This window comes from Chiloscyllium punctatum, chromosome 40 (genome assembly GCF_047496795.1).
Source record: "Chiloscyllium punctatum isolate Juve2018m chromosome 40, sChiPun1.3, whole genome shotgun sequence".
Taxonomy (NCBI): Eukaryota; Metazoa; Chordata; class Chondrichthyes; order Orectolobiformes; family Hemiscylliidae; genus Chiloscyllium; species Chiloscyllium punctatum.
The window spans coordinates 52,110,454-52,124,078 of record NC_092778.1 but is presented as its reverse complement, the minus strand read 5'-3'; the positions used below and the strand labels follow the sequence as shown (position 1 = coordinate 52,124,078).

Sequence of the window (13,625 nt, the reverse complement as noted above, 5' to 3'; positions counted from 1 at the left end):
TGTCTCTCCAAACGATCTATTCGATCTAAAAGGATTCGCAACCAACGGCATTTATTGCAGATGTAATACTCAGTTACCTATAAACTCTGTAAAGGTAAAAACAATGACTGCAGATGCTGAAAACCAAATACTGGATGGGCTTTTGCCCGAAATGTTGATTTCGCTGCTCGTTGGATGCTGCCTGAACTGCTGTGCTCTTCCAGCACCACTAATCCAGTACCTATAAACTCTCCCTAAAATCCCACATCCAACAAGAAGACCATATCAGTCTACTAATGGCCGTTTTTGCTTCTTTCAATCTACAGGCCCAGAAAATAACAAAACACTGCTCCAGGTTAAACTAATACTTATGGCTTATATTTTAAGTTTAATCAAGAGACATATTCAATAAAACATATAATCAAGATAGAACCCACTCTAATCACTACTGCAGACTTACTGTAAGGCCATGCTTAAAATATTCACCTAATCACTTATCTGTTTCTGTGCTGTGACCTCTTCCAAAAATGTTTCCACAAGATTAGTTGTGAATTTCACTGTTTGTAAATTTTCCCAGACACACTCCGATGTTCAGCGATACTTGAATTAAACAGCAAAGGCAGTAACTGTGCAGGTTCACTGCTGTGTTAGTTAGCAATGTGGGTTTCTTTCTCTCTCTCTCTCTCTCTCTCTCTCTCTCTCTCCTGCACTGACCTCACCATGTGCTTCCTTTGTCTCTTCCTCTCCCTTTTAAAAGTGCTGTTGTTTTGACTACTTTTTTCTCCAAAGTTCCAAAACAATGTAACTTCATATAAAACAGTAATTGCTGCTCCTGGAATTCGAGGAAATCACCTCCAACATCTAAAATACCTCAAAAAAGGAGCAGCTGTTACAGCCAGAAATTTTTCCCATCCTTCATCTTGGATTACCCAGAATCCGATTCTAGGCCAGGGGTTGTGATGTAAAATCCTTGAATACAATATAGAGCTTAGAAGGCTTACGCATGTCTAGTCAATGATAAGGTTGTGCTCTTTGAACTTCTGTTCAGTTTTGTTGAAATACTGTGTCTGGTCCAGGACAGAAAGAGCAGAATGAGAATAAGGCAGAGAATTTAAACAATAAATGATTGGAAATTTGGGGTCATACTTGGAGACTGAATGGTTGTGTTCATCAAAGCAATCACACTGTTTGCATTTGTCTCCCCAGTATAAAGGAGACCGCATTACGGGCAATGAATGCAATCTATTAACTGGAGGAAATACAAGGAAGTTGTTATTGTGCACAGAAGGACTGTTTGGGGCCTTGAATATTGGCAAGAAGAGAGGTTAAAATAAACCCTTATGCTGAGAAATCTTTTGTTGGTAACCCCTCCAGTGCTCCTCGCAATCTTCTATAAGGCAATAAGATTTAATAAGCCATAATTGTCCATTTGGCCCATCGGGTCTATTCTACCTGCTGTTTTGCTCTCCTTTCTGCCTTTAACTTGCTCAAATCCTAAGTTTCCCTAGTTCTGATCACTGGCAGTGAAGTATTGATTTGAAATTTCCCAGCCCCCAAAAAATGTGGTCAGTAGAGAGTCAGTTGGCAAAATATGGCAAGATCAGAAAAATGAGACCCTTGATGTTGAGAAGATTTTCTTTTCCACCACGGTTTTCAAGGTGAGTTTTGAAGCTCACTATTGAGCAGAAAGAAGCCTGTTTATATTCATTAACATCCCATTATTATCTATTCTTGCCTCATTGATAAGCAATTTGCTATTTCCCTAGAAGGCAGATGGTGACAATTCCTTATATTTGGTTAGCAAAACATCTCCAGGCATGTTACATGGGCAACAACTACCTGCATCCACTCCGTCCCCAACCTTGACCACAGAGGTTGGTATCAGGCATGCACACACCTCAGTGCGTGTTCATGGTTCATTTCTGACTTGCTTGAAATACACTTCTCTACTTTGGATCACACACTCACACCTTTCATTGTAATGTTGGTACAAGGAATTTTGACGGTATTAGGCAAGAACTTTTGAAAGCTGATTGGAGGCAGATGTTCGCAGGTAATGGGATGGCTGGAAAATGGGAAGCCTTCAGAAATGAGATAACAAGAATCCAGACAAAGTATATTCCTGTCAGGGTGAAAGGGAAGGCTGGTAGGTATAAGGAATACTGGATGACGAAAGAAATTGAGGGTTTGGTTAAGAAAAATAAGAAAGCATATTCAGGTATAGACAGGATAGATCGAGTGAATTGTTAGAAGAGTATAAAGGAAGTAGGAGTATACTTAAGAGGGAAATCAGGAGGGTAAAAAGGGGACATGAGATAGCTTTGGCAAATAGAATTAAGGAAAATCCAAAGGGTTTTTACAAATACATGAAGGACAAAAGGGTAACTAGGGACAGAATAGGGCCCCTCAGAGATCAGCAAGGTGGCCTTTGTGCGGATCCACAGAAAATGGGGGGGATACTAAATGAGTATTTTGCATCAGTATTTACTGTGGAAAAGGATATGGAAGATATAGACTGTAGGGAAATAGATGGTGACATCTTGCAAAATGGCCATAGTACAGAGTAGGAAGTGCTGGATGTCTTGAAATGGGTAAAGGTGGATAAATCCCCAGGACCTGATCAGGTGTACCCGAAAACTCTGTGGGAAGCTAGAGAAGTGATTGCTGGGCCTCTTGCTGAGGCTATCATTGGTAGTCACAGTTGAGGTGCCAGAAGACTGGAGGTTGGCAAACGTGGTGCCACTGTTTAAGAAGGGCAGTAAAGACAAGTCAGGGAACTAAAGACCGGTGAGCCTGACCTTCGTGGTTGGCAAGTTGTTGGAGGGAATCCTGAGGGACAGGATGTACATGTATTTGGAAAGGCAAGGACTGATTAGGGATAGTGAACATGGCTTTGTGTGTGGGAAATCATATCTCACAAACTTATTGACTTTTTTGAAGAAGTGACAAAGAAGATTGATGAGGGCAGAGCAGAAGATATGATCTACACGCACTTCAGTAAGGCGAGCAATAAGGTTCCCCATGGGAGACTGATTAGCAAGGTTAGATCTAATGGAATACAAGAAGAACTAGCCATTTGGATACAAAACTGGCTCAAAGGTAGAAGACAGAGGGTGGTGGTGGAGGGTTATTTTTCAGACTGGAGGCCTGTGACCAGTGGAGTGCCACAAGGATCGGTGCTGGGTCATCTACTTTTTATCATTTACATAAATGATTTGGATGAGAGCATAAGAGGTGTAGTTAGTAAGTTTGCAAATGACACCAAAATTGGAGTTGTAGTGGACAGCGAAGAGGGTTGCCTCAGATTACAACAGGATCTTGACCAGATGGGCCAATGGGCTGAGAAGTGGCAGATGGAGTTTAATTCAGATAATTGCGAGGTGCTGCATTTTGGGAAAGCAAATCTTAGCAGGATGCATACACTTAATGATAAGGTCCTCGGGAGTGTTGCTGAACAAAGAGACCTTGGAGTGCAGGTTGATAGCTCCTTGAAAGTGGAGTCGCATGTAGATAGGATAGTGAAGAAGGCTTTCCTTTAATGGCCAGAGTATTGAGTACAGGAGTTGGGAGGTCATGTTGAGGGTGTGCAGGACATTGGTTAGGCCACTGTTGGAATATTGTATGGAATTCTGGTCTCCTTCCTATCAGAGAGATGTTGTGAAACCTGAAAGGGTTCAGAAAAGATTTACAAGGATGTTGCCAGGGTTGGAGGATTTGAGCTATAGGGAGAGGCTGAACAGGCTGGGGCTGTTTTCCCTGGAACGCTGGAGGCTGAGGGGTGACCTTATAGAGGTTTACAAAATTATGAGGGGCATGGATAGGATAAATAGACAAAGTCTTTTCCCTGGGGTTGGAGAGTCCAGAACTATATGGCATAGGTTTAAGGTGAGAGGGGAAAGGTATAAAAGAGATCTAAGGGCAATGTTTTCACTCAGAGGGTGGTATGTGTATGAAATGAGTTGCCAGAGGATGTGGTGGATGCTGGTACAATTGCAACATTTAAGAGGCATTTGGATGGGTATATGAATAGGAAGGATTTGGAGGGATATGGGCTGGATGCTGGCAGGTGGAACTAGATTGGTTGGGATATCTGGTCGGCATGGATGGGTTGGACTGAAGGGTCTGTTTCCATGCTGTACATCTCTGTGACTCTGTGATAGTTGTGTGCAGGGAGAGGCACCCAACTTGTGTGCGGAGCAGGGTGCATCTTAGTGGTCTTCGCTTGACTTCTTAGCTCTCTCACAGTTTGCCACTTCTTGGACACTCACAGCATTTCTGCCTAGCCTTGCCTATTTAGTTTGCCTGCCTCATTCAGAACTTACAGGGTCACCTTGCCTTGCCTTTGACAACAGACACAAAGTCAAGTGGCTTCCCAAGTCTGCCATCAGTGATTATTCAAGGGAGTGGATAAGTTGACATATGGCAATGCGCTATGTCAAGTGCATGTCTGCACCACGTGCAAGCAGCCTATGCAGCAGACACACTGTAGGTGCATCAACCAAATGACCATGTCTCAATGTCTAAATGGAGGAGTCCTCAGTTAGATCAAAGGCGAATGTCATATCTCAGTGTGTCCCACCATAGCTAGTCAAGGGAAGTAGCTGATTTCATTCCAGGGTTTTGAATGTAGTCAGTTTGCTGCTTGGGATGCTCAGATTTAGGGGTTCTGCAACTCTGGGGTCAGGCCTGAAGGTTCAGAGCATGTAGTCAGGGAATTTGTGTCATGTCAATCAAGTCTGTCTTTCCAAGCCAGCCAAGGTGGGATAAGGTTGGTCCTGAACACTGATGAGACGTTATGCAAACTGGGCATTAGGGAAAGAATAGCAGTCCCTTACACTAACATAGCTTTGTGTTAAGTTCAGTTAGCAGAAGAAGGTGAATTATGTATACATAAGGAGGTGAGTTGCAGAGAATTACGTGAGATAACTCACGGAAACAAACCGCCCACGCAACCTTACCTGATTTTTGCTAAACATTTATCGCATTAACGTTGTTTCATTCCACAAATGTTGCTTGATGTACTGAGTATTTCTATTATTTTCTGTTTTTATTCAGATACTCAGCATCTGCAATATTTTGCTTGTAGGAGAAAATGAGGATTGCAAATGCTGGAGAGTCTGAGTCGAAAAGTGTGGCAAAAGCAGGTCAGGAAGCATTGGAGGAACAGGAGAGTTGACGTTTTGGGCATTAACCCTTCATCAGGAATGTGGAGGGGAAGGGGGCTGAGAGATAAATAGGAAGGTAGGGCTGGGGAAAGGTAGCTGGGAAGGTGATAGGTGGATGCAGGTGGGGGCTATTAGTGATAGATTGGTTGGGAGGGTGGAGTGGATAGGTGCGAAGGAAGATGGACAGGTAGGACAAGACAAGAGGGTGGTGCCGAGTTGGAGGGTTAGATCTGGGATGAGCTGAGAGGAAGGGAGATTTGGAAACTGGTGAAGTTGGCATTGATACCATATGGTTAGAGGGTGCCAAGGTGGAAGATGAGGTGTTCTTCCTCCAAACGTCGGGTGGCTTGGATTTGGTGGGAGAAGAGGCCTAGGACTTGCATGTCCTTGGTGAAATGGGAGGGGGAGTTGAAGTGGTCAGCCACAGGGCAGTGGGGTTGTTAGGTGCATGTATCCCCAAGGTATTCCCTGAAACCCTCCGTGAGTTGGAGAATTATAGCAATCCTATATCCCTACGAATCCTTTACCAGATGTCCAGTCATCTGTTTTTACTTTTGACATTCTGATGCAGAATTAGCTATTATTATACTCCCTAGTGATTTCTCTCTTGCTTTGGAAGCAACTTGTTTCCATTCATGCTTTTACTCAGTAAAAATGATGAACTTAAACTCAAATTAGTTCTGTCAAGCAACTGATTCCCTTATCAGGGCTACCCCCACAGTCAAATATCAGCGTACAATAACTACTAATGAAAGTTACTTGATTCTGGGTGGCCTCCATTAGCCACCAAAAATTACACAATAGGATTGTTACCTTTATTATCTCACACACAATGTTGTGGACTGCAACAAAGTTGAATATTATCTTCATGTCAACTACATTCCACTTCCTGTATATCCTTTCATATCTTAAGCACAGCAGTGATACGTTATATTATGGTTTTCTGGATGATAGCAGCTATAAGACATAGGAGTAGGCCATTTGGCCCATCAAGTCTGCTTCACCATTCAATGAGACCATGAGTGATCTGATAATCCTTAACTCCATATTCCTGTCTTTTCTCCATACCCCTTGACTGCCATACTGATGAAGATTGGATTAGATTTCCTACAGTGCGGAAACAGGCCCCAGCAAGTCCAGACCAACCCTCCGAAGTGTAACCCACCCAGATCCATTCCCCTCTGACTAATGCACCTAGCACTATGGGCAACTTACCATGGCCAATTCACCTGACCTGCACATCTTTGGACTGTGGGAGAAAACCGGAGCAGCCGGACGAAACCCACGCAGACACGACGAGAATGTGCAAACTTCACACAGACAGTCACCCAAGGCTAAGAATCGAACCTGGGACCCTGGTGCTATGAGGCAGCAGTGCTATCCACTGAGCCATCGTGCCACCCCACGGTGTTGTCGCAGTCTTAAATATTCTTAATGACACAACCTCTATTAAAAATGCTTTTCTTTTAAAGATTTCCATAGATTCACCACCCTGAGGGAAGAAATTCCTCCATATCTCTGTCTCTGTCTTCTCTCAATCACATCATTATGAGATGGCCATACACTATATTGTACAGTATTCAGCTAAATTATCAGTTGTAAGTTATCTTTCAATATTTCATAAAATTAGGTAAAGTCGGCATAGTTTTAGCAGGTCCTAGGGTTGCTCTCTCGTTAGAGAAAAATGTCTGATGTTGGTTCAACCTGAGAGTCATCACACCTCACATGCTGATGAATAGCATGCTTGAAAGTGGCAAGTACAGGGAAAGATTGGATTGGTTAGGGTTGTTTTCTTTGGAACAAAGGAGGCTGATCAGTGGTTTAATTGAGAGGTACAGAATAGTGAGAGACTTGGATACAGTGGAAGGGGAAGACTAGTTTCCCCTAGCAGAGCGTTACCAGAGGACACAGATTTAGGGTGATTGTTAGTAGGATTAGAGGCGACATGCCTTTTCACCTAGATGATGGTGACTGTCTGGAATTTGCTGTCCAGTTTGATGGTTGAGGTGCAAGCACTCAACTCATTTAGAAGCAACCCACATCAGTACCTGAAGCTCTGTAACCTGCAAAGTTACGGGACAGGTGGGACTAGAATAAGTGGCAAGCTTATTCAGCCAAATGGCCTCATTCTGTCCTGGAACCTTCCTATGGTTCTTTATAAATACACTTTCTGGGTGTGATCTGCCCAAAAACAAGTCCTTGCTTCACTATTTACTGAAGCTTCATCCAGAGCTGTTTTCTTAAAAGTTTTATCTTTTGTGGTGGTCTGCCGATATCTTCCATCTTCAGCAGCAGAGTGAGGAGGAGGGTCCCTAATTTTACCTCAGCAAGATTTGGAATCAAACATCCCCTGTTGGCTGTAACCTGATCCACACACTAGTCATTTAGCCAACCGAGCTAGTTTAGTCACTGCATGTGTAAATATATTTAAAAAGTCATCAGCATCACTCAATCCATATGGACATGATGAATTAAATAGCCTATTTCTGCATTGTTCTACTAAAATATGATAACAGAAATCAAATTGCCACTTACATGAATGGTCCAAATGGATGGCAAGAGAAATTGGTTTTATACTGTTCTTTCATACAGAACCCGTGCAGCATCAATCCAAAGCATGTCAACTGCAAGCAAACAGTCAAGCCAGACTTGACCAGAAAATACAGCACAAAAAACCACTGGGTCTAGGAGTAAAACAGAAGCAAACAACTATTCAAATGCCACAGCTATTGAATTACTAAGAACATTGTTTGATCTGCTAGAAGTCAGAAGAGTAAGAGGTGACTTGATTGGAACATATAAAATCCTGAATGGACCGGTCAGGGTAGATATGGAGAAGATATTTCCTGTTATGTGAGAATCTAGAATTAGGGGTCAATGTTTAAAAGTCAGGAGTTGCCCATTTAAAACAGAGGTTTGGTGAAATGTTTTCTCTCAGTGGGTCATGATTTTTTGGAACTCTCTTCACAAATCAAGCGGTGGAAGGAGCATCCTTGAATATTTTCCAGGGCAGATTGATAGATTCTTGATTGATAGAGGCCAATAGATTCCTGTTAACAAAGTGGGTTGAAAGGTTATTAGGGATAGGCAAGAGTGTGGATTTGAGATTATGATGGTGGGGCAGAGCAGGATTGAGAAGCTGAACAGCTTACTCCTGCTCCTGATTCATGTCTTTGTACGAACCTTTATCTCTCCGGTTTAGAAAAATACTTTGTTTTATGATTTTCCAGTCAAATACCTTGGGAGGTTTCAGTACATTAAAGGTGTCAGATAAGTTGTCATTGTAATTGTCAGCTTTGGCTAAGTGGCAACACGAATTACTCACTCACAAGCCAAGGGGTCAAGTGCACTTCAGGTTATGAGCAAGTAATCTTGGTTGACAGTCCAGTGCTATCATGAGACAGTACTACATTGTCAGAAGAGGCAATCAAAAGTCCTGACTTTCCTCACATACATGATTACATGTATATGTTTAAAGAAGAGTTGAGGTGTTATCCTGGTGTTGTGACTGGCAGTTAGTTCTCTTTCAATATATTGCTACAGATCTGCTGTTTATGGGACATTTCTATCTGCAAACTGTTTGTTGCATTTCCTACTTTCTAACATATTTGATTTACTATAAAGCAATTTTAGGATGCCCAAAAATTGTGAATGGTCCTATAGCTCAGTGGTTAGCACTGCTGTCTTGCAGTGCCAGGAACCTGGGTTTGATCCTGCCCATGGACAATTGTCTGTGTTTGTACATGGTCTCTGTGTCTGTGCGGGTTTCCTCCGGGTGCTCTGATTTCCTCCCACAGTCCAAATGGTGTACAGATTAGGTGGGTTGGCCATGCTAAATTGCTCTCAGTGTGCAGGCTAAATGGAATAGCCATGGGGAATGGGGGGAGGGTCGGTGTGGACTTGATGGGCCAAATGGCCTGTTTCCACATTGTATGGATTCTATATTAATGAAGATTCATTTTCATCTCCAGTTTAGATGTCAATGTCCAACTATTGAAGCAAGGGGAAAGGAGGAGAGCAATTTCATTTACTAATAAAAATAAGTATGGCACAAAATGGACAGCTGACATGCTAACAACCCTTAGGTACGATTGACATTGAGTAGTCTCACCCCCAAAGAGAAGGATTTGATTGAAGAATGCAGCTTTGAGGCTGGCCTGTCAGTCACCATGACCTGGCTACTGTACTCCTGCTGGCATATCACAGGCTGAATGCATCTTTCTTTCCACAGAGCAGAAAGTTACATTGAGTGGGTTTAGTATTACATTGTAAATCTGATTTTTAACTTCTGAAAATACTAGCAAATACTTGGCACATCATGAGGATTTCCTCTGTCTTGAAGCCTTGATCATGTCAGGTTATATCTTCCCCTGTCATAACTAACATTGTTTTCATCCCTTTCTGATCTGTATCAAGTATTACTAATTTAAAACAGATGAACTTCACTTGCATCCAACACATACTTCTTTGCTCTGGATTGTTTTGCTTCTAATACTGGAAATTTCTATGTTGACATTTTACAGTGTCTGCCATTTATCATCTGACTTATTTATCAGAAGACTATTCTTAATATATGTGTATTGTAACTGAGAGTGGGAGCAGACCACTCGGCCGGTTGAGCCTGTTCCATCACTCAATACAATCATTCTGGTCTTCAACCTTAACTCCACTCTCTTACCTGTTCCCCAAATCCCATGATTCCTCAGATCCTATGCCCTCTGTCCTGAATTTTTTGCAATGATGGACCATCCTAAGCTCTGTTAGTAACAAACCCAATGCTCACAACCTTTAGAATGAAGAGATTTATAGAGTCATAGAGATGTACAGCATGGAAACAGACCCTTCAGTCCAACCTGTCCATGCCGACCAGATATCCCAACCCAATCTAGTCCCACCTGCCAGCACCTGGCCCATATCCCTCCAAACCCTTCCTATTCATATACCCATCCAAATGCCTCATAAATGTTGCAATTGTATCAGCCTCCACCACATCCTCTGGCAGCTCATTCCATCCTTATCTCAGTTCTAAACAGTCAACCCCTTATCCTTAGGCTGTGCCCCATGTTCAAGATTATTCAACCAGAAGTCAATACTTTCTCATTTTTCACCCTGTCATGTCCCTTCGGAATTTTGTGTGTTTCAATGAGGTCACCTTGTATTTCTCAAAACTTTGGATAGCATGGGATCAAATTTCCCATTCATCATTATTCATCAATAGATGTACCTATTCTTCAAGAATCATGCAGTACCTCCTCCTAGTATTCTTTATTGTGATTGTGGATTTTCTTAGAATAAAATTACTGGCCTGGAATTTCCAGGAATTTTTCAGCACAAAGAATTATGCAGGACATTTGTGACTATGGATTTGAGTCCATTTTATTTGGAAAACTGTGAGAGAGGGAAAGTTTAAGAAGATGTGTGAGGCAAGATCTTTTACACAGAGGGTGTTAGGAGAAAGTGAGGACTGCAGATGCTGGAACTCAGAGTCGAGAGTGTAGTGCTGGAAAAGCACAGCAGGTCAGACAGCATCTGAGGAACAGGAGAATCAACGTTTCGCGCATAAGCTCTTCTTTATCCTGATGAAGGGCTTATGCCCAAAACATCAATTTTCCTGCTCCTCGGATGCTGCCTGACCTGCTGTGCTTTCCAGTGCCACACTCTCGCCTGGAACACTGCCAGGGGAGGTAATAGAAGCAGAAGTGATAGTCACGCTTAAGAGACATTTAGACAGACACTGTGAACAGGCAGGGAAAAGAGGGAAATGGACCTTATAGAGGCAAAATGTGATTAGTTAAGAATGACACCATGGTCAGTGCAGACATAGTGGACCAAAGGGGCTGTTCCTGAATTGTACTGGCCTATTTTCTACATAAGCCAACAAGAATGTGCAAGGAGCATGAAAATGAATGTGATACATTCAAACAAAAAACCTTTTAACCTCAAAAATCTATGCAAGGAGAAGGAGACTCTTACGTCCAAATTAGATCAAACTGATCTTGGAGGTTTAGAGATCAGTTGAAATATTAGCAGGAGGTTGTAATTGAATCTCCTCACAAAACCATGGAAGCACATTGTTTAATCTCTGTAAAGGAGCAGAGACCCACACTACAGAGCTTCTGGGGCTGAGGCATATCTGAGAAAAACTTAAGAAGTAAATGAAACTTGAGAATTTTAAATCTGAGCAAACATTGGAATAGTTTAACAACCTAATCTAGGTTGATCTGAAAATCCCAGCTGTTAACAGTCACACAACACTATCAAGCAGCAGAGAATGATCCATGTATTAGAAACGGTGCAACTAAAGGAAATGCACGTACTATAGTAAGGGGCATGTCAATATAATGCTATATCAAAGAGATTAAAAGAGAATCAGAGTGTAGTATTGGTCATAACCAACAAAAGCATGTTTCACAGTAATAGTGGTACTGAAAGGATAGCAGCACTTTTGTTATTGTTGTTTAATTAATTTCTGCAGATCTTAAACATAGCAATTTTTCATAGTAAAATTTAGTGGAAGAATGTAAACTGTTTGAGTATATTCCCGAATAAGTTGAAGGATATTGTGTCAAATTTTATGTCAGTGGGAAAGTGAACAAACCACCGGCCAAATCTGACCTAAAATCAGTTGATTTTAATTTTTAATTCAGTTTCATGTAAGGTTTCTCTTTGCGAGATCCCAAAATTGCCTCATTAACTATGTACACTATCCCAATGGCACCCCTAACCATCTGACCAGTTCTCCTGCTCACCATAGCTGGAAGTATTGACCTTTACTGGGACCACCCGGAACTCCTGACACCTTGCTATCCTTAAAAGCTCATGCTCCTGGTCGGGCACCAGCAATCTGGAACTGCCCTGTGTGGTTTGTGACAGTTGCTCCAGGCATGGCAGAAGGGGAGGCATGGGGTTCCACTTCATAAACAGGAGCATCGTGGTGAGAAAGAGGACTGCCCTCTTCCTCTAGGACTGGCAGAGGAGGCTAAACATCAGACCGTGCCAGCCTAGTCGGAGGTGGCTGTCCACTTCCATGCAGTCTCAACTGACCAGGGAAAGCCCAACAATCCTGCAAGAAGATCAAAGACCTTCTCTGATCTGCCAAGGTAAGTGCCACCATCTGCTTCCTCACACTCGCTCTATCTTTGCTACTGTACCCACTTCCCACCAAGGCTCATGCTGTATCACTCTCACTTATGAATGCAATATCATCCCTTACCTGGTATCACCCAGCCAATCCTTTCCAGACGATTATCCATGCCTGACATCTGTACCTCCCATGCGCGTACTCATGTCATCTCACTACCTTTCCCCCAACAGCACCAGCACTGACCACTCTGCCAGTCGCTTTCATCTCACTCAATCTTTCCCATTATCTCAATCCAGGAGAGAATGGACCACAGTAGAGCAAGAAGAGACAAAATGAGTCGTGAGGTCCTCATCATTCGGTTTCTTATCCTCAAACAAGGAGAAGATCCTGACCGTGAGCTCCCCAGGAGCTGACTGACTGTTCTAATCTCCCGGACTCATATTGGATGTTTCCCTTGACTTGTGCTGGGACCTATTGCCTCAACTTGATTTGACTTGACCGAGGACTTCTTCCACACACTTTGAAAAATGGCTATTTGCTTGAAGCACATACAGTGTGTTTGAACCTTATGCAGTTGGTACATTGTACAGCTGTAAGATAGACGTAGTATACCAAATAGCAACATAACCACACCCTTGACTGATCACAGCTGACAACCGTGACAGCTATTTGGATTTGAATCTGTGCTAAAAGACAAATGAGGGTGGTATCATAGAATCCCTACAGCATGGAAAGCAAGCCATTTGGCCCATCAAGCCCACACCAACCCTCCAAAGAGCACTCACCCAGACCCACTCCCCACCCTATCCCTGTAACCCTATGTTTCCCATGGCTAATCCATTTATCCTGCACATCCCTGAACACTATGGGAAATTTAGTATGGCCAAACCAGCTAACCTGCACATCTTTGGACTGTAGAAGAACTTGGAACACCCGAAGGAAACCCATGCAGATACGGGTAGAATGTGGAAACTCCATTCAGACAGTAGCCTGAGGGTGGAACCAAACCACCATGCCACCCAGTAGCTCTGGCTGAGATGCTAAAGCACAAAAAGAAACACAGATGCTGTTAACACTCAAATAGTGTCAAAGTGAGAGAGTGCTAAGAGAGAAAATGAAGAGCTTGACATGCATCCTCATCTAATCCATGAGTGCCTGTCCCGGCGTGTACATTTTTCTACAGTAGCATTGTGATGAGAGCTGCCTCTGTGCTCCAAAGTGCAACAATGAAGTGCAGAAGAAGTGTACTGTAGTGGAAAGGAGATGTCGATGCAGCAAGTCTGGTTTGTGTTGGATTTCAACAACTGTGGAACTGTGCTTGTGGTTGTTGCTTCTGGTGGTTACCCAGATATGCTTGGTTAGAAAGCCAGACTTTTTAGTCTCAATGTTAATTTGGT

At 42.7% G+C, this 13,625-nt stretch overlaps 1 protein-coding gene across 5 annotated transcripts in view; it reads right to left on the bottom strand.

The window, feature by feature from the left end:
• Window positions 1-13,625, bottom strand: part of LOC140464608 (transmembrane protein 94-like) — a 157,614-nt gene that overhangs the window by 52,807 nt on the left and 91,182 nt on the right. For 4 of the 5 annotated variants that reach the window (XM_072559888.1, XM_072559890.1, XM_072559889.1 and 1 more), the window contains exon 25: window positions 7,680-7,828. The exons of the other annotated variant lie outside the window; for it this stretch is intronic. In XM_072559888.1, the coding sequence (XP_072415989.1) occupies window positions 7,680-7,828 (149 nt within the window). The remainder of the gene's footprint in view (window positions 1-7,679; window positions 7,829-13,625) is intronic. 5 annotated transcript variants of the gene reach the window in all.